Here is an 18,984-nt window from a genome sequence, read left to right on the forward strand (position 1 = left end):
CTCTTTCAGTTGGGGGTGGTCACAGGGCAGCTGGTGTGACAGGCTGAGGCACCAACAATGGACAGGATGTGGCTGAATCTCTGGCACAACTGGGGGAAGGACACAGGCAGGCTTCTTGGAATTGGCTCGACCACAAGGAGCAGGGGGTTGTGCAAGATTCAATGGGGATGTGAAGGACAGTTTTCAGACAAGTTGCTGAGAGCGTGTCACACACAAAATGGGTGTTTGTCTGAGGCAAACGGCTACCAGGCAGAAACAGGGAAATGATGGGGCACAATTGTCAATTTTATTTCCACATTCCCTCCTTGCCCCAGAGTGTACCTATATTATATCTCAATTTGCATGAGATCATCTATACATTCTTGTAGCATAATTCTTTCCCTTTCTCTCTGCTGGACAAGTGGTTTAGGAATGCAGTTTGCAGCGCATAGACCGCACAGGGCAGGACCACATTGGATGCAAAGGCAGCATCCAGTTATTATCAGGAATATTATACCTGCTGCTGACAGCAGTTGCCATCCCCAGGACGATATTATCTTCCAGAACCAATCAGACCACGTCCAGGTGCCAGGTTCTTGATGTAAACTTACGGCTATCTTGTGTAATTTTGATATGGCCGTGTATACAGATGGGGAATTATCAGGAATAAATATACAGCAGCTAGAGCCTATAATTTTACAGGCTCCGCCTCTGTCAGCCAGGATGATGTCAAGGACAAGGCGATTTTGGAGAGTAACCAATCGTATGGCGGACTGCTCCTGGGTTAAGCTCCCCAGGGCAGACGCCGTCTGGTTTACAATAGCCTCTAAGGTCCTTGTCAACCTGCGTATAAGCTTGCTGTTCTGTACAGGGCCAACAAAGAAGAAGAACCCTTTGTTAAAATCTGTATACTGTTCCCATGAGGTTTCTGTTTGGTCAACCAAGGAGGTATCGATCGTTCTTTTATGTCTGACATGGGGCACTAGGAGGTCTCGGTGGTAAGTGGATGGGGCCACAAAGACAGGGGGTAACAGGAATGCTATATAACAAGTTCCCCCCCAGTTCAAGGGCAGCTGCACATAGGCCGTTTGGCCACAGACGAAATAAGTATGGCGAGATGCTTGAAATGAGGACTTTCCTCTATCTTCAAAACTTATAGTGGTATGACAGTCACTGTGTCCTAATGGAACAGAGCCATTTTTCTGGATGCACAGGTGTCCTTTTACTGGTGAGACCGAGATGGAAGGGGGACCAGCATTCTTTTTAGGTTTGGTATTTAACATCTTGTAGGACATGGTCATGTTCCCTTGTGTCAAGAATTCCTGTCATGCGAGGGGAGGAAAACGGTAACCAGCGAAAACGGACTACATCTCCCAGGATGCTTAGCGGTTGAGAGGTTATATAAACAGGAGAGCTGTTACATAACTCAAGGAAAACACGCCCTTATGTAAACAGGAGAGCTGTTACATAACTCAAGGAAAACACGCCCTTATGTAAACAGGAGAGCTGTTACATAACTCAAGGAAAACACGCCCTATAAAGGGAGGAACCGGGAGGTACAACGCTGTCGGATATTGTGTTTACACCGACGTACCTGCTTAGTGAAGAGCAGTGTTCCGGAGTGGTGCTCCAGTAAGGCAAGAACGGAGGTAGGTCGAGTCGTTACTCCCTGGGCCGTGTCTTGCCCCATCGTCACCTGTGAAGGACCCGGAAGCTCTACCGGATAACCATTGAGCTTCGCTTTTTGACTCGGCTGAGTCAAAGCGCAGTGGCGCTTTTGCTGGTTGGAGTCGTAACTCCCAGCCCGACCAGAGATACAGGGACTGTCAGCTGTAACGCACACCAGGAGGTGTTTGCCGCGTTACAGACTCGGAAGTCCACAGGATCGATCGAGCGGCTGCTCTCGGTTCAGTCTTCTTTGCTTATGATTGGGGTATCGGTGACGCATCACCAGGAGGTGACTCCGCGTCCCGGTGCAGTCTGAGGAAGAGGTTGAGCGGCTTCTCCCTTCAGGTAGAGATCCCGGCTGGGTGTTTCCCTGACTCCTCGATTCTCCCCAACACTCTTCGTGCCCCTCACAGCCTACCGATTGGCATTGTCGGCCATTTCATTTCTGCCCTCTGTTGGCATACGCCAGGATTCGCGTATATGCAGAGGACGGTTAGGACCATCCGTGCTGTGGGCTGGTAACGTACTTAGCCTGGAGGATTCCAGTGACTATAACCTTTGTTTATTCCTTGTATTATTTTTGCCTTCATTAAAATACCTAAACCTTCACAAGTGGTTGCGTTCTCATTATCGTGTCTGTTAAACGATCCTGAGACGTTCAGGGCGTTACACCTTGCTTGTATTCTTCACCTTCTAGGACTGTTCCTGTCGCCTGAGGACTTCCATCCTTATTTGGGTAACAGGCAGCATTAAGTACCTTGTTTAAGTTCCCCCAAGGCCACCCATTCTTGCATGAACTATTTCCGTCAGGGCAGGAGGTGGGGGTGGTATTGTCAGCTGTTATTAGGGCGAACCAGGCTTCACAAGTCCCATTATAGGAAAATGGAAAGGGGAAAAGAGGCATCCCTCCCTTTTTCTGATGAGGTGGGAGGCGGCCACATATCCAGCAATTTGTGCTATTGCTGGCCTGATGAGTGTAGTGTAACATCTGTATAAAGGTATTGTTTTGCAAGGCTAGTCTATGGGCTTGTTCATGAGGGGGTAGGTCATGATATGTGTGTTCCTGAGTGCTGTTGGGTGCATGAGAGGTGTGTGGTGTTGGAGGAAAAACAGTGTGGAGGATCCAACCAAGACACGTCATAATGGTCATGAAGAAAAACAATATCATTAAACATATGATAGAACCACTACGCAATTTCTTAAAGTTCTTGTTTCTGCGTTTCATTCTATCTTTTTCCCACATAGTCAAGGTGTTTAAATCCATCCCCATGCTCCAACCGCTTCACCACTGGACCTGCGCCCAGTGGACTTAATTAGCCAGAGTCCGGATGGCAGACCTCCACTTTGATTTATATTCTTGTTGTGGGGTCAGTTCCAAAGGCACAAAAGATTGTTCTGTTACAATGTCACTAGGGTTGGCAGCGTCGCCGGCAACAGTGTCTCTTTGTCCAAAATATTTCCGGCAGTGGCTCACGTGTAGCCAGCCCTTCCTGCCTTCGACCTTCACCGCCGTCCGCGTGGTTAGGAGCGCGAGCTTCGGAGTCTTCCACCTGGGCTGAAGAGGACTGGTCCTGTCGAAGTTTCTTATCATCACCCAGTCGCCGGGTCGGATGGTGTGTTCTCCAGGGGCGGTTTTGTCAGGGAAGGCTGCAGCGACCTGTGAACGACAAGATTGGAGTGCAGACATCAAGGAAGCCAGGTAATCAGTCAATATTCTGCTGTCTACATCAGTAATTCTTTTAGGCATTAGCGTACCCCACATATTTGGTGGTCTGCCAAAGACCACCTCATACGGAGATAGACCAGTTCTGGAATGTGCTACCATACGCATGTAGAAGAGGGCAACCGGTAAGGCTACCATCCAGTCCACGCCTTTGTCTGTACATATCTTGGCCAATTTTGTCTTCAAAGTCTGGTTGTGTCTCTCTACTAGACCTGCTGCTTGAGGATGTCTTACGCAGTGAAAATTCCAAGTGTACCCTAACAGAAGAGACACTTGCTTCATGAGTTCAGAGGAGAAGGGCTGGCCGTTGTCTGAGTAGATGACGCGGGGCAACCCATATCTCGGGAAATATTCTCTTACTAGTTGCTTAGCAGTTGTCGTTGCAGTGTAATCTGGGACGGGATAGGCTTCTGTCCATCTGGTCAGAGCACATACTACAACTAGCACATACTTGTGACCTCTACATCTCTCCATCTGGATATAGTCCATTTGGAGAACTTCAAATGGATGGTCAGGGGGTTGGAATCCACCCTGCTCCACCTTTGTGCCTTTACCTGGGTTGAACTGATTACAAATCATGCACGTTTTAACTTTTTGTTTGGCTGCAGCTCTCAAATGTTTGTTGTGCCATATGTTCTGTATGCTGTCTAACATTGCTTTTTTCTCCCAGATGCGCAGGTCCATGTATGGTGTTTATTATAACCTGTACCATAGCATCTGGCAGAAACCATACTGCTCTTTCAGGTGTCATCCAACCCTAATCTGTAAGGACCCCTCCTTTTTCCTTCCATTCTAGCAGTTCCTGTGGTGTGGTGTGACTTTGGACATCCTGGATGTCAGAAAAGGGGTCTCGTATTGCGTATTGGCGGTGTAGTATATTCAATTCTATGTTTGCTGCTAATTTGGCTGCACTGTCTGCGGAATCATTTCCTTTTGATATTTCATCGGTTCCTTTTGTGTGCGCTTTACACTTTAATACTGCAACTTTCGCTGGTAACTGACTGGCCTCTAAGAGGGCAGTGATGAGTGTAGCATGCTGTATTTTAGACCCGTGTGATGTGAGGAATCCTCTCTCTTTCCACAATGTGCCGAAGTTGTGTACAACCCCGAAAGCGTACTGTGAATCAGTGTAAATGTTAACTGATTTTCCTTTTGCTAAGTGACATGCTCGTGTTAGTGCTATGAGTTCGGCTGCTTGTGCCGACAGTATCTCTATCTTGTGTGCTTCCAAGGTGTTTGTACCATTTGTGACGGCATAGGCTGCTGCTAGTTCTCCAGTGGGGAGTCTCATGCAAGAACCATCAACAAAAGTGTCATTTCTGCCTTAGAAAGGGGCGTATCTTGTAAATCTGGTCTGGGTTTGGTCACTAAATCAATTATGTCAATACAATCGTGAAGTTGTTCAGTAGGAGAGGTCAGTGGCAACAGTGTTGCTGGGTTTAAAATGTTGCATCGTCTAATCTCAATATGTGGCTGAAAAAGCGTCATCTCATATCCGGTGAGTCTGGCTATTGTCAGATGCTGTGTTTGCGTTCTGTTTAGCAGAAGTTCTACAGCGTGTGGGACCTGGACTATCAGATGATGTCCCAATACAATAGCATCGCTTTGTCTAATAGCTTGTGCAGTAGCTGCTACTGATTTTAGACATGCAGGTAATGCTTGTGCTACTGGATCTAATGTACTTGAAAAATAACCACATGGTCTATGTCTGTCTGCTTGAAGTTGGGTCAGGACTGATAGTGCTGTACCTGAGTTTTCTGTTACAAACAAGGTAAAATCTTTGGTGTAATCAGGTGTTGCTAACACTGGGGCTTGACACATAGCCTTTTTAAGAGACTGAAAAGCTTGCGTGTGTTCATCTGTCCAGGGTAATTGTGGAGTAGCGCCAGCTTCGAGTGTTGTCAGCTGCACTAATGGTTTAGAAATGAGTGCAAATTGCGGGATCCACTGTCTACAATATGAGGTTAGACCAACAAAAGCTCGAACTTGTTTCTGTGTTGTTGGTTGTGGTATTTGTTGTATGAGCTGGATGCGTTCCTGTGTAAACTGCCTACCCTCCTTTGACAGCAAGTGCCCTAAGTATGCCACTTGCTGTAAACAAAATTGGAGCTTACCAGGGGTAACTTTATGGCCATTTGCAGCTAGGAATTCTAGTACTAGTAGTGATGCTTCAGCACATGCTGCGTCAGATCTGGCCGTAATGAGGATATCATCAACATATTGTAGTATGGCTGTATCCGTGGGCATTTGAATAGTGTCCAATTGTCTTTTCAGCGCTTGGCTATATACGCTTGGACTTTCGGTGAAACCTTGAGGAGCTCTTGTGAATTGGAAACTTCATCCTTGTAAGGAGAAACCGAAAAGGTATTGACTGTCTGGGTGAATGGGTATACTGAAGAATGCGTTTTTAAGTCAATGACAGAAAAATGTGTTGCTTCTGCATCTATGGCTGTGAGTAAAGTGGAGATGTCTGGGACCACAGGGTGTTGTGGAATGACACATTTATTGAGCTCTCTCAAATCCACCACTAGTCTGTATTCAGGTGGTGTTCCTGGTTCCACTTTTTTATGAACTGGTAAAACAGGGGAATTGCAAATGTTCGAAGTTGTTTCTTTAATCACACCTGACTGTATTAGGTCCTGAATAATTAACATTAATGCTTGTTCAGCTTGGGGTGAAATTTTGTATTGTCTTATACGTGGTAGTTGGGCTCCCTCTTTCAGTGTAACCTTGTGAGGTGTTATTTCCATACATCCTACTGTGGTGGAATCAGTGGCCCAAAGGGTGTGTGGCAAATCTTTCAAACGCTAGTCTAATTCTCTACTTGGGTAGTGGCCCTTAAAATCTCGTAGAAATAATCTGACATCTTTAGGTGAGCAAACAATAACAGCTCCTAATTCTTTCAATGTTTTTATACCAAGCAAATTTTCTGGACATGATTTTGTCAATATAAGATCTGTAGTTGTCGTGAGGGGACCAACCTGCAAGGGCAGTGGTTTTGACGTGGCGTTTGTCACAGGTTGTCCGGAGAAACCCAGAGAAATACTTTTTGAACCCGAGAGAGGAGCCTCTGGGACCTCTTGATGGCTTATTGTTGTTTTACTGGCCCCAGTGTCTAGTAGAAACTTTCTATCCTCCCCAAGAAGTCGGACCTCTATAAATGGGCCTTTCTGATCTACTGGGATGGGGATTAGGGGCAGTTTGTCATCTTCTCTCCCTGGGCAACATCATGAAAAATCTGGGTAGTATTCAGTGTAGTCGCTGTCTATAATGTTCATTTGGGCCATTTGTGTTGTCGGTGGAACTGAAGGTGTTGAACTGTCTTGGGAAGCATTCTGTTTTAGCTGATATGGACGAGGCTGTGTCTTACCAGTAGCCAAATTGTGCTTTAAGACAGGGCAGTCTTTAACGAAGAGTCCCGTCTTTTTGCAATAATTACAAGTGCTCTTCACGTTTGTCTGGCTACCTGGTGTCTGTTGGCGCTGGGGTGCAGTTTGGGCTACTAACGCTTTCATCTTGGTGTCTTTCATGCGTTTCTTATCATTTTCTTCTTCATCCCTAATGCGATTTTGGTGGTATTGTAGCATTTGTAACACCTGTGGTGGTGTATGTGCTTGCCAGGTACTTTCTACTTTTAGTACTCTTTCCTTAATAGCTGGCAAGGCGTTGTCTACTAATTTGGAAACAAACAGATGCGGGTAAGCTTCGTTGTCGGCGTAAGGCCGCTATTTACCGCAAAACATTTTTCAAGTCTGGTGTAATAATCTCCTATGTCTTCACCATGTTTCTGTTTGCAGGAGGAAATGGTATCCCAGTCCTCCTTTTTCACTGTCAGTAACTGTGGTAGCATCTTTAAAATAGTGCCAGGAAGTGCTTTTAGTCTGTCTCCTATACCTTGACCTGCTACTCTAGTATTTTCATCATTCTGAAGTTCGGTCCATCTAATGTGTTCACCTGCTACTTCCCAATCTTTCTCTCTTAGTTTGTCATATATACCCGATGGCAACAATAATTTCAGAATTGCTGTGATATCAGAAAGAGTATATGTTCCCATCATTAATACATCTCCTAATTCTTTAAAGAATCCAGCAGGATCCTTTGAGTGGGAGGGAACCATCTCTTTTATCCTTAGTAACTCAAGTTTTGTCAAGGGTACATAAATAAAAACGCGTTGTAGCGCGCCATTCGTGTCAGCTCTGGGGTGGACCTCTCTCTTTGATTTGTCAAACCATTTTTATTGCAGGACCAAATATACCGTAGAACACTCCGGACAAATGTCATTAGTGCAGGTTTCCCACCCCCCGTAGCCATTTATCCGTGCAGTATACACAGCCGTACTGCCCACATCCCGGAGGCCGGGCGGCACACGTAATCATATATTACATCGGTATAGTCCTTACAAGTACAGTCGTCTAGTGGGGAGATCCGCTGCCCGCTTTTGACGTTAACCCCCTTCTCCCCCAAAGTCCCATGAGTCGCCCATTCTACTTCCCTGAAGTTTGATCTTGCATTCCCTCCCTCAACCCTCCCCCCCCCAGTGCTCCCCCCATAGCGCCTAGCCAGGAAGAGTTAGTATGTGTGGTGGTTAGCAGGAAAGATCCAGTAATCACTAAGCGTGTGTGATTGGCAGGGGAGCCGGCATCACGACTACATCAGCTGCGTCATCAGAGTCCTCATCGTCTTCCCCCCTGGTTAGGCCGTCTCGCAAGGCCTGCACTAACATCTCCCATTCCATTGTCGCTGCCTGAGCCCGCTCATCCGGCTTACGGTGAGCTAGCTGGTATCTGAGTGTGCTCTCGCTAGCCGCCCATTTTAGGAGTTCATTCAGCCATCTCCGGTGTGTTGGACCCACCTTCGACTTCCACCCCTTGGTCACCTCCCTCTTTGCCAGTATTAGGCCCATCTCTATAAATTTGCTGGATATTTTATTCTTGGGCGTGTGCGGGAACCAGTGGAGTATACTAACGGCCACGTCGTACAGTAAATCCCTGTCCGCTACCTCATTCAACGTGCTGCCAATCTCCCTCCAGTACTCCTGCAAGTGTGGGCAAGCCCTCAACATGTGGACCAGGTCCGCTCCTATCCTGTTACATCTAGGGCAAGCCGCTTCCTCAGCCCCAAAGTATTTCCTTATTTTGTCTGGGGTAAGGTATGCTCTGTGGAGCACGTAGAAATGAATCAATTGAAATCGTGCATTTCTCGTGCTTTTTCGGGCTCTACGCACTAATTGCGTCCACGTGGTGTCCGGGATTTCCACCTGCAGGTCCAGCTCCCACTTGTTTTTTAAAGCAGCCAGGGGCTGAAGGGTTTCATTTAGCATCCGTGAATAAAGACACGTCACTGCCTTATAGGTGCCAGCCGACATCATTGCGTATTGACACGCCTGCGTCGTAGCGGGCTCGACTAAACCCTCCCCCCAATGTGCCTGTATGGCTCTCACTACCGCCGTGTGCAGTAGGTAATCCCCCCTTGGGAGGTCGTAGCGATCCTGCAAAGTCTGGAACGAGGTTAGCACGCCGTCATCATACAGGTCCCCCACCATCTGCAGACCCACTTCCTCCCACAGCTGCAGCCTCGACCAGTCACCCCCATGAGGGAGCGCTGTCACCATGCCCAAGGGGATTTCGGGCGCATATGGGTGTCTGACTCCTGCTCGCCTCTGCGAGCTGTTCCAGCACAGGCGGAACGTGCGCTCCTCCTGGGTCAGATCCCCGAGTGCCAATCTCTGTTGGAGGGTGATGTAAGCCAACACATGATGAGGAGTGCCAATGTCCCTCTCCCGCTCCGGACCGCGGTATACGCTCGCTACCTCCTGCGTGAAGGACTGCAGTTGTGCTGCTAAGTAATAGAGCTCGAAGTTCAGGACCGCCAGGCCCCCTTCGTCTTTTGGACGGGTCAGCGTCGATAGCGCTATTCTGCGTCTGCCCGAGCCCCACTGGAAAGATGTGATCAGCGACTTGTGTTGCTAAAAAATCGTTCCAGGTACCCAAACTGTGAGTGTCCTGAAGTAATACAACAAGCGGGGCAAGGCGATCATCTTCAAAAGAGATATGCGGCCCGTTACTGACAATGGCAGGGTGGCCCAAAAAGACATACTACTTCGTAAGGCACGGATGCATCGGCCTATGTTGCCCTCCAACAAGCTTGCGGCGTCATGGTACACATGCACCCCCAGGTAGTCCAGGCACCTAGGCTCCCATCTAATCAACTGGCGGGTGGGGGGCTGCTCCTCCTCTCGCCGTAGGGGGAACAGGCAGGTCTTACTCCAATTAACCCTGAGGCCAGATACCCTGCCGAAGCGCTCCAGGAGTCTTTCCGCGCCCTCTACCGCGCTGTCGGAGTTCTCCAGAAAAAGAAGGATGTCGTCCGCATACAGCGAGATAAAGTGGCGGTTCCCTCTGAAATCCAGGCCGCCGTAGTGGTTGCCCATTCTAGCCATGGCCGCCAGAGGCTCCACCGCCAATGCAAACAGCAGGGGGGACAATGCGCAACCCTGTCTGGTGCCGCGACACACCTCATACTGCTGTGATACCAGCGCGCCCACTTTCACTCGTGCACTCGCCGAGGAGTACAGCACTTTTGTCCAGTGTATGTAGTTGTCACCCAGGCCGAATCTCCGCATCACTTTGTACAGGTACTCCCATTCCAGGCTATCGAAAGCCTTTTCAATGTCAACCGACAATACTAGGGGTGCCCGCGCCTCGGGCGGGGGGTCATTCACTAGCCTCATCAACCGCCGAATGTTGTGTGTGGTGTTGCGGGTGGGTATAAACCCAGATTGATCCTTGTGGATCAGTTCTTGCATGTGGTGCAACAACCTGGTCGCCAGTATTGTGCTTAGAATCTTGTAATCTGTCGTTAGCATGGACAGAGGTCGGTAGGACGCCGGGTCAGTGCTTTCTAAGGGGATCATTATGGCCTCACGCATAGAACGCGGGAGCCGTCCCCTGTCCCTGGCTTCATTATAGACAATTTGGAGCCTGGGAGCCAGTTGCTCCAGGTATCACCCATAAAACTCTATGGGCAGGCCATCTATTCCTGGGGTTTTATTGCGGGCCATCCGTGTCACAGCTCCTTTAATCTCTGCTAATTCTATTTGGCCGCCTAGGGCGTCTGCGTGCTCCCGTTCCAGCCGGGGTAGTTGCAGCTCATCTAGGAATGCCTCTATTTCCTCTCCCTGTGCCAGTAACGCGCTGTTGTATAACTGCACGTAGTAGGACCTAAAGCCGTCCAAAATGTCCGCTTGCGTGGTGACTATGTGGCCCTCCCCTCCGCGTAAGGCTAAAATAGGAGTACTGTTTCTAACAGGGTGTGCTAGCCAGGCCAGCAGTGTCCCAGCCTTATCCCCCTCGGCATGCGATTTAGTCAGATACGTTCTGTAGTCGAAGCTGCGAAGACGTTCCACCTCCACCGCTACCGCCTCCCGCGCCTCGCATACCCTGCCCTGAAGCTCGGGACGGTTGGGGCGTGCTACCTCGGCCTCTCTCAGCGAGCGTTCGGCTCTGTCTAAGTCGTCCAGCAGGGTCCTCCGTATCCCCGCATATTTCCCTATGCAGTGGCCCCTCACTACAATCTTAAAGGCATCCCATTCCGCAGCCCTAGAGGCCGCGGTGCCGTCATTCTCTGCGAAGTAGTGCCCAAGCCTCTCACTTAGTGACTCCCGGAATGGCGGGTCGTCTAATGTGTCCGGCCTCAGTCGCCACGTCGGGATCCGTGAGATTTCATTCATTCAGCCTAGCGTTAGTAGCAGGGGATTATGGTCGGAAATAGTACGCGCCAGATATTCCGTCTGAGCCGCTGCTGGAAGGACTAATGGGGAGCACAGAAAGGTGTCCAGTCGGACATGTAGGTCATTGAGGCTGGAGTAGAACGAGTAATCCCGCTCCTCTGGGTGCTGAGCGCGCCAAGCGTCAGTCAAGGCCCACTTGTCCTGCCAATCCGTTCTGGTTTTCGCTAGCCGGTGTACCGGGGATGCGGGCAGCGGCGGATGTGATCTATCGAGCGTGACATCTGCTATGGAATTAAAGTCTCCCCCTAGTAATACTGGGCCTGCGAGGTAGCCAGCCAACACACCAGAGAGCCGTGCAAGGTAGGTCGCCTGGTCCACGTTAGGCGCATAAATGCTTCCCAGAGCTATATGCCTGCCCCTGAGCCTGCCCTCCACCGCTACGTACCGTCCCTCCGGGTCCACTATGTGTCTGGTCACCTGAAAAGGAGTGCCCGCCCGTATTCCAAATCAACACCCCTCTAGCAAAGGCGGAGTACGTGGTGTAAAACAGGTGGCCCCTCCATCTACGCTGCAGGGCTATGCCCTCCTTCTTAGTGAGGTGAGTCTCCTGCAGAAATGCGATCTGCACTCCTCTACGGACCAGGTAAGCATGCACCTTGTGCCTTCTTGCCATGGTGTGGAGCCCCCTCACATTCCAAGTCACACATTTTATCGACCCTGCATTAGCCATTATCCCACAGTGATCGGTACATTGTACAAATGATCCATCCCCAGGCGCATATGGAGACACTGTACCCTCCCCCCCTTAACACAACCCCCCCACCCCACCCCACCCCTAACTTCGCCTTGAACCCCCCCAACTACTCCAGGCCCCTCCCCCCCAGAACAGGACCTAACTTCACAAGAGCTGCTCCCATCCAAACAGTGCTCGAGCAACCGCGCTCTCACAATCCTACTATTCTGCAGTCTGCACTACGGAGGCCTTAAGGGCCCTGTGGGGGTGTTAACTAGTCACAAGATCCCAGCCATCGACCCATCCCCCCCGCCCTGCAATACTCATGTAACTCACAAAAGTTCAGTCTTACTGTGTCCTGCTCAGGTGTCGGAAGTGGCGAGCCCCGGCCGCCGCTGCACAGCAGGAGTCCCTTGTTCAACATTCAACCCTCTACTATTTCCTCCGACGTCTGCGGCGTGACCACTGGGCCTTTCGTGCTGCCAAAGTCCGAGTGTCCTGTTTCCGAGTCCGTACCTTGGTCCTCCGAGCCAGAGGTCCGCCCCGACCGGGCTAGTGCCGCTCCCGATAGGTCTAATGCCGCTTGTAACGCAGCTCTCCTGCCGTCCTCCGTCTGGGATTCAGTCGGCCTCCTGGTCCCCCGCCTGCGCCCACGGAGCCTCTGTGATTTCCTCACCGGATGCTGCCGTTGCTAGTCCACGTCCCCCCTGGCTCTGGCCCCATCCGTGCCTGCTCTGTAGGTGTCCCACCAGGCCCATGCCTCCGCTGCCGTGAGGAAGAACATCGTTTTTTCATCCACTACCACTCTGAGTCTGGCTCGGAAAAGGAGCGAGAACTGTAAGCCCACAGAGCGGAGTTCCTTTTTGATGGATAGGAAGGAGGCGCGCAGCTTCTGGGTCTCGTACGTGTAGTCCGGGAATAGCGTGACCTTGCTATTATCAACCTGGAAGGGGCCCGCTTCTCTGGCCCTCTGCAATAACCAGACCCTATCTTTGTAGTGGAGGAGTTTGATGACCACGGGACGAGGCGGTTGGCCTGGTCTAGGGGGTCTGGCAGACACCCGGTGCGCTCGCTCCAGTGTGAAGAAGGGCGAGAGGCCCTCCGGGGCTACCGCAGTTCTCAGCCAGCCGTCCAAGAAGCCCACCATATCGGATCCCTCTTTTTTCTCCGGAAGGCCTGCTAGGCGTACGTTATTGCGCCTACTACGGTTTTCAGCATCCTCAGCCCTCCTTTCCAATACTTGTATGCGGTCTAGCGCCTCCGTCAGCCGACCCTCCACAGATTTTTGCGCTGGTACGAGGTCTTTCAGAGTGTTCTCTGTGATCTTGACCCTATCCGTTAGCTTGCCATGGTCAGCCCGGAGGAGCCCCAGCCCCGTTGCTACCTGCGCTATGTCTTGGTGCAGAGCGTCCTTCGTGGCCGCGATGGCCTCCAGGATGCGATCTTGCATCTGCTGTAGGTCCGCCGGGTTCTGCCTCACCTCTTCAGGCGCCTCTGAGGCGGGGCCTCCGTCCCCTTTCCCCCCTCTTGGTTTTCCCATTTTAAGGCGCTATGCGAGATCCAGGCGCTCCCAAGGTCAAGTGGCGGGCGGTACGCCCCTCCCGCTGTTGTAGCTAACAATGTTGTATACGCTTCCCAGTGGGGCCCGCCAGCCAGTGTCCGCTCGACCACGTTTCTTCGCCCTCCCTGCGGTCCAGATCTCAGGGCCTTTTCCCCGTTAGGTCCGCCACTCACTTGTCACTGCTGTGACTGGTACTTTTTCAAAAACAACACATGGTCAATCGTGATTCTATGATATACAGGTTGGAGCCTTCAGAACTACAAAGATGGCCGATATTTTGTCATCGGGTAGTTCTGAGCGCATCTTCCCGCGTGATTTCGAGCGCTAAGTAGTGCGCTCTTGTTCCTAAGAAAACAAGCTCAAGCAGGCTTATTATGGAGAAAAATAGGCAGTGACTCACAACACTGGGGGCATTCTAACATCATATGCACGTGAGGAATAATGACTGTTTAATGATTACCAGATCATAGTGTTAGGAACTACAAAGATGGCCGATATGACATCATATGGTAGTTCTGAGCACTTCCTCTCGCGAGATCTCGCGAGATTTCGAGCGTAAAGTAGTGCCCTTAGTTTTCTTTTGAAAATAAAGACCAATAAGGCTTACTTCACAATAAATTTCTGATAATAGTGTCCTTGCCATTAATATATACCAATTGAAGGGACACATGATAAGATCGCCACTATCTAGTATACATCCTAAAGGTGGAGGGATACTTCACTAACAAACCCTCACTAGACTATTTATACTAGCATTGAATCTGGCGTTCCCCTTTGAGTATTCCATCTACACGCTCAACCGCTCTTCGAGAGGGGGTGGCGTCGCTCTTGCTGTTAAATCGTGCTACTCTTGCGCCTGGAGTGTGCAGAACATCACGGGCTGCGAAAGCGCCCTGTTCAAGGTTGCGGTTACTCCGCATTTTACCTTGTCAGGATTGCTGATTTACCGTCCACCTGGTAGCTCAGTGGCATTTCGAGAGGCTCTCCCTGAGGCGGTTAGTTCACTAGCAGTAGGGTCTGCCAATTTCTCTATCATTGGTGATTTGAATCTCCATTTTGACACTTTGTGTCTTTCTTCTGTGGGAGGGATGGTGGCGGACCTTGAGGCCCTTCAATTGTTCCAGCTGGTCTCGGACCCCACTCATAGTGGTGGCCACACTCTGGACCCCTTTTTTTCTAACTTAGAAGGGGTTACAGTGGCCCCCCCCCTCCCCCTGACCTGGTCAGACCACTCACTCGTGACCATTCACTGTAGTCTTGATGAAGCCCCACTTAAGGTGCCACTGCGAGCCATGCCCAGACGGCGCTGGAGCAAATTAAAGGCGGAAGATCTCCACCGCCTTCTCACTGACGACCCACTGGGTGCAGTGGAGAACGTGGAGTCTGGTTATGACCATTTCTGCGGATGGGTAACCAGGGCCCTCGACTCCCTTATCCCGATGGTTTTCAGTAAGTGTGGCTCCCGCGCCCCCAGTCCCTGGTATGATGGCAATCTGAGGGCTCTGAAAAGTGTCTGCAGACGTGCAGAGAGAGACTGGAGGAAGAGGTATGACAGCAGCAAAAAAACCCTGTATATGGCTGCGGTCAAGTTTTATCACCGCGCGGTTTGTAGAACCCGGGCTGAATACTACGCTCTGGAGTTTCGCAATAGTGGGAATCCTGTTAAAACCATCTTTAAGGCCCTTAAAGACCTAGTGGCAAGGAAGCCGGCCGGTAACTCCATCAGCTCCAATACTCATTGTGAAGCGCTGGCGGCTTTCTTTCTGGAGAAGGTCCAGACCATATATAGGGCCTTCCCCTCCTCCACTGCACAAACCAGTATGGGGCCTCCCATCCGGTTGGATCAGGTGGTGCTAGACTCTCTCCCCTCTCTCTCTTTGGAGTCTTACACGGCCTTGGCTCTCCGAGTTAAGTCGGGGTCACCGGACGACCCGCTCAAGCCACCTATGTTCAGAGACCAGGTTTTTGCTCGCCCGGTTTGCGACTTAATCAACACGTCGCTATCATCAGGCCAAGTGCCTTTGAAATGGAAGCATGCGGTAGTAATGCCCATTTTGAAAAAACCATCTCTCGACCCTACAAAATCGGAGAACTACCGCCCGATCTCACTTCTCCCGTGGCCAGCCAAACTCGCGGAGGCGCATGTCAACACCGCCCTCTCTGGTCATCTGTTGCGTGCCAACATTCTGGACGACACCCAGAATGGTTTTCGGGCTGGCCACAGTACGGAGACAGCACTGTTATCTATGGTCGAGCACCTTCGGGTAGTTCTGGATGCAGGTCAAACGGCGGCGCTTGTTTTGTTAGACCTAAGCGCCGCCTTTGACACGGTCTCCCATGACATTCTCCTGCAACGTCTTGAGGAGATAGGGGTTATCGGCACTGCACACCAGTGGTTCCGTTCGTTTCTCAGGGATCGTTCCTTCTGTGTGGCGTCCCCGCCCTACCAGTCCAAATGCCATCCTCTGTCTCTTGGGGTCCCACAGGGTTCCTCACTGAGCCCCACGTTGTTTAACATCTACGTGAGGCCGCTGGCTGAGGTTGTGAAGCTCTGTGGTATGACCATGGTGTCGTACGCAGATGACACCCAGCTAGCGGTCACGATCAGCGGGGACTCTGGGGTGGATGCCCCAAGATTCAGAGATGGACTCAGGGCGGTGGCTGGTTGGATGACGTCCAACTGTCTCCAACTAAACGCCAAAAAAACGGAGGTGATGATCTTTGGGAAGCGGACGGACCTATGGGGAGATACCTGGTGGCCCTCTGAGCTGGGGCCGACCCCCACTCCGGTTGCGGAGATCAAAAATCTTGGTGTTTGGCTGGACCCTTCCCTCAACTTTGTTGGCCACACCAAAAGGACGGCGGCTTGCTGCTTCGGCATCCTGCGCAATCTGCGCCCTGCCCTTAAATACTTCGATGCCGCAACTCGTCAATTGGTGGTGCAAGCAACGGTTTTGGCACGGTTGGACTATGCCAGCTCCCTTTTTATAGGATTAAACCAGGCTGAGTTAACCCGACTTCAAAGAGTGCAGAACGCTGCGGCCAGAGCGATCATAGGTCTTCCTAGGTTTTGCTCGGCCGGTCAATCTTTGCGAGCCTTGCATTGGTTACCCGTTAGGCAGCGGATCCACTTTAAAGTTTTGTGCCTTTCCTTCAAAATTCTGAAGGGCCTATCACCTCCCTTACTGCACCAACTCTTGCGCCCTTACATCCCGGGCCGCACTCTGCGCTCGCTAGACCAAGAATTAGCGGTAGCCCCTCGGTTCAAACTCAGTCGGGTGGGGGGTCGCTCTTTTAAGGTGCGGGCAGCCGCACTCTGGAACGCTCTCCCTTTGAAACTCCGGACCTTTGGTGACCTGCTCTCCTTCCGCAAGGCCGCTAAAACTCATTTATTTTCTGAGCTTTGTTAAATCCTTCACTCCCCAATTTCTTAATAATTATTTCTGTTCCCCAGTTGTGTTGTGTTCGCCACCTTGTCGGTGCGCCGGGACGCTCCTTCGCTGGAGCAGCCGGGCGCAATACAAATAGCACTAACATAACATAACATAACATAACATCTCCTACAGATCGGTGCCTCCCCCAAGTCTCAGATGGGAGCTTGAGGTACCGACGGAAAGGTGAGCAGCTACCACAGAATATTTTTAGAATATTTTTAGCTATACTATGTTGTAAACTTTAGCAAATCACAGGTTTTGTAGATCAGTATGTTGTAAAATTCCTGAATGAGCATACAAGGGAGTTTTAATCTTCCTTAAAGTTTGGTGTCTTAGTCGAGTTTCTGGGTCAATTTGAGGCTTAGTACACTGCGTTTGGGGTGTTTATCTACCTCACATGTTTTGCCTCTAGATACAGGGCATTTGGTTATAGGAATGATCATAGGCAGGGTATAAAGCAAAAAAAATTCTTTATAGTACTTTGCCACATTCTTTTGTTTTCCCTATATCTTTGTAGTGCGGGGCCTCTTAGTACCTGAGCAGTGTCCAGGTGAGGTGAGGTCTATTGCCCTACCACAAAGGGTAAGCATAAAAATTAATTTTCTGACACATTATTGCTTGGTTTGGTGACACACTATGCACATGAGACTGATGCATCGAATACAGTACTAATGATATAACGTTTTCCTTCACAGAATTCACAGTAATCATTGTGAATCGGAGGGTTAATGTCCATGGTTGTTACAGGTTGTACCGTTTCAAACCAGTTTTATTATAATTTGTTTTTGGTGATGGTGGTGAATTCTATATTTCACTATTAGGAGTGCAACTATTATACGAGCAGAGGCCCTGACGAATGCCAAGGGATTAAATACCCGTTAGGCAGAAACATGTTGGCCCTTATGTAGACAGATAATTGTCACTGTCTTCTTTTGCACTGTTCTATTTTTTAATTAGGAGGCGTGTCCAGTCAGTAGAATAAAGTATTTAGAAGGAGGACATTCCATCCTATTTTAAATCACTTTTTTGTTCGTTGCACTATTTCTTCTTACTTTACCATCAAAAGATCAGTCATCATGGACGGTTTGTGTATTTGGTGGACCAAATCCTGATACAACAATAAGGTGCGGAGCTGAGTGTCCCACTGATCAGGGGACCAGCCTCATTTGCACATGGGTTTGGCCAAATTATAGGACTGATCATTGAGTCTAATTTGATGGAAACCCTTTACAATCTGTTGTGGATTAATCAGCCATTTTACGAATAATCGATGATGTACCGGTCTCCTCTATGCATGTAGTGTTAGCCTTTTTTCCTTCTTTATCTTTATCAATACGTTATGTGTGTGCGATAGAGATATTTTGAGATCTTGTTGACTCAGTATCGACAGTGTAGCCTCTCAAATTTGGCTGTTAGACCCCCTGTGTTTCGTGTGTTATACATTCAGTTGGTGCTGGGGATAAAATCAGGTGTGGGTCTTTAAAATATATATCCCTTGGACCCTATTTTAAATGGTTTTGTTTAATCCATCTCTCCCCCGCAGCTAGAGGCCACCAGTCCGTACTGCGGTGGGGGAGGAGGGGAGGAGCCGCGCCCCAGACCGCCCGAGCGCCGGTCCAGTCCCGCCGTCAATAGACTCCTGGAAATCCGCACACCAGCGGAGCCCCAACACTCCGATCCGGAGTTCCATCTCGTCCGCAGCTCTGCAGTTCGCCCGGTCGGGCTGGAGGTCGCGGGCCCCGTCACTGCAGCCCCGGGGCAGCCACCATCTTAGTTGTCGGGTCTCCTGCGCTTCGGCGTCGATTTGCTCCCCAACCGGCGCGATCACCGGGGCAAAAACCAGACCGGAGCAGTGCCCAAGGTATCCCCTGGGATCCCCCGGACTTTCACGGGGTTCCCAGGTGGCTGGAGGATGTTGAACACGGATAATCGGGCGGGGGGTCAAGAGCCTCCCGAGGCTGCGACCATCCTCGCCGGCTGCTAGCCACGCCCCCCCCTGGGGTGGACCTCTCTCATGGGGAACTGGCGTGTTTGAGGAAGTCTATTAATTGGTCCACAAGTATTATTGAAAGATTTATATTCAGTCGTTTTCTGGTATTTCTGTGTAAAATCTATAAGTGTGTTGAGAAAAACTGAACTATTGTGGAGGAACATGTT

At 50.2% G+C, this 18,984-nt stretch overlaps 1 protein-coding gene across 1 annotated transcript; it reads right to left on the bottom strand.

Moving 5' to 3' along the window:
* Positions 1 to 252: 252 nt before the first annotated feature.
* LOC146871565 (endogenous retrovirus group 3 member 1 Env polyprotein-like) lies at positions 253 to 1,280 on the bottom strand. The gene has a single exon (XM_085647155.1). The coding sequence runs from the start codon at positions 1,278 to 1,280 to the stop codon at positions 327 to 329; it is 954 nt and encodes a 317-aa protein (XP_085503281.1). The 3' UTR covers positions 253 to 326.
* Positions 1,281 to 18,984: the final 17,704 nt, after the last annotated feature.

Source organism: Triturus cristatus, chromosome 1_1 (genome assembly GCF_964204655.1).
Source record: "Triturus cristatus chromosome 1_1, aTriCri1.1, whole genome shotgun sequence".
Taxonomy (NCBI): Eukaryota; Metazoa; Chordata; class Amphibia; order Caudata; family Salamandridae; genus Triturus; species Triturus cristatus.

Bases quoted from the DNA above. Each gene is read 5' to 3' on its own strand.
- LOC146871565 (XM_085647155.1), bottom strand. From the start codon at position 1,280: ATGACCATGTCCTACAAGATGTTAAATACCAAACCTAAAAAGAATGCT.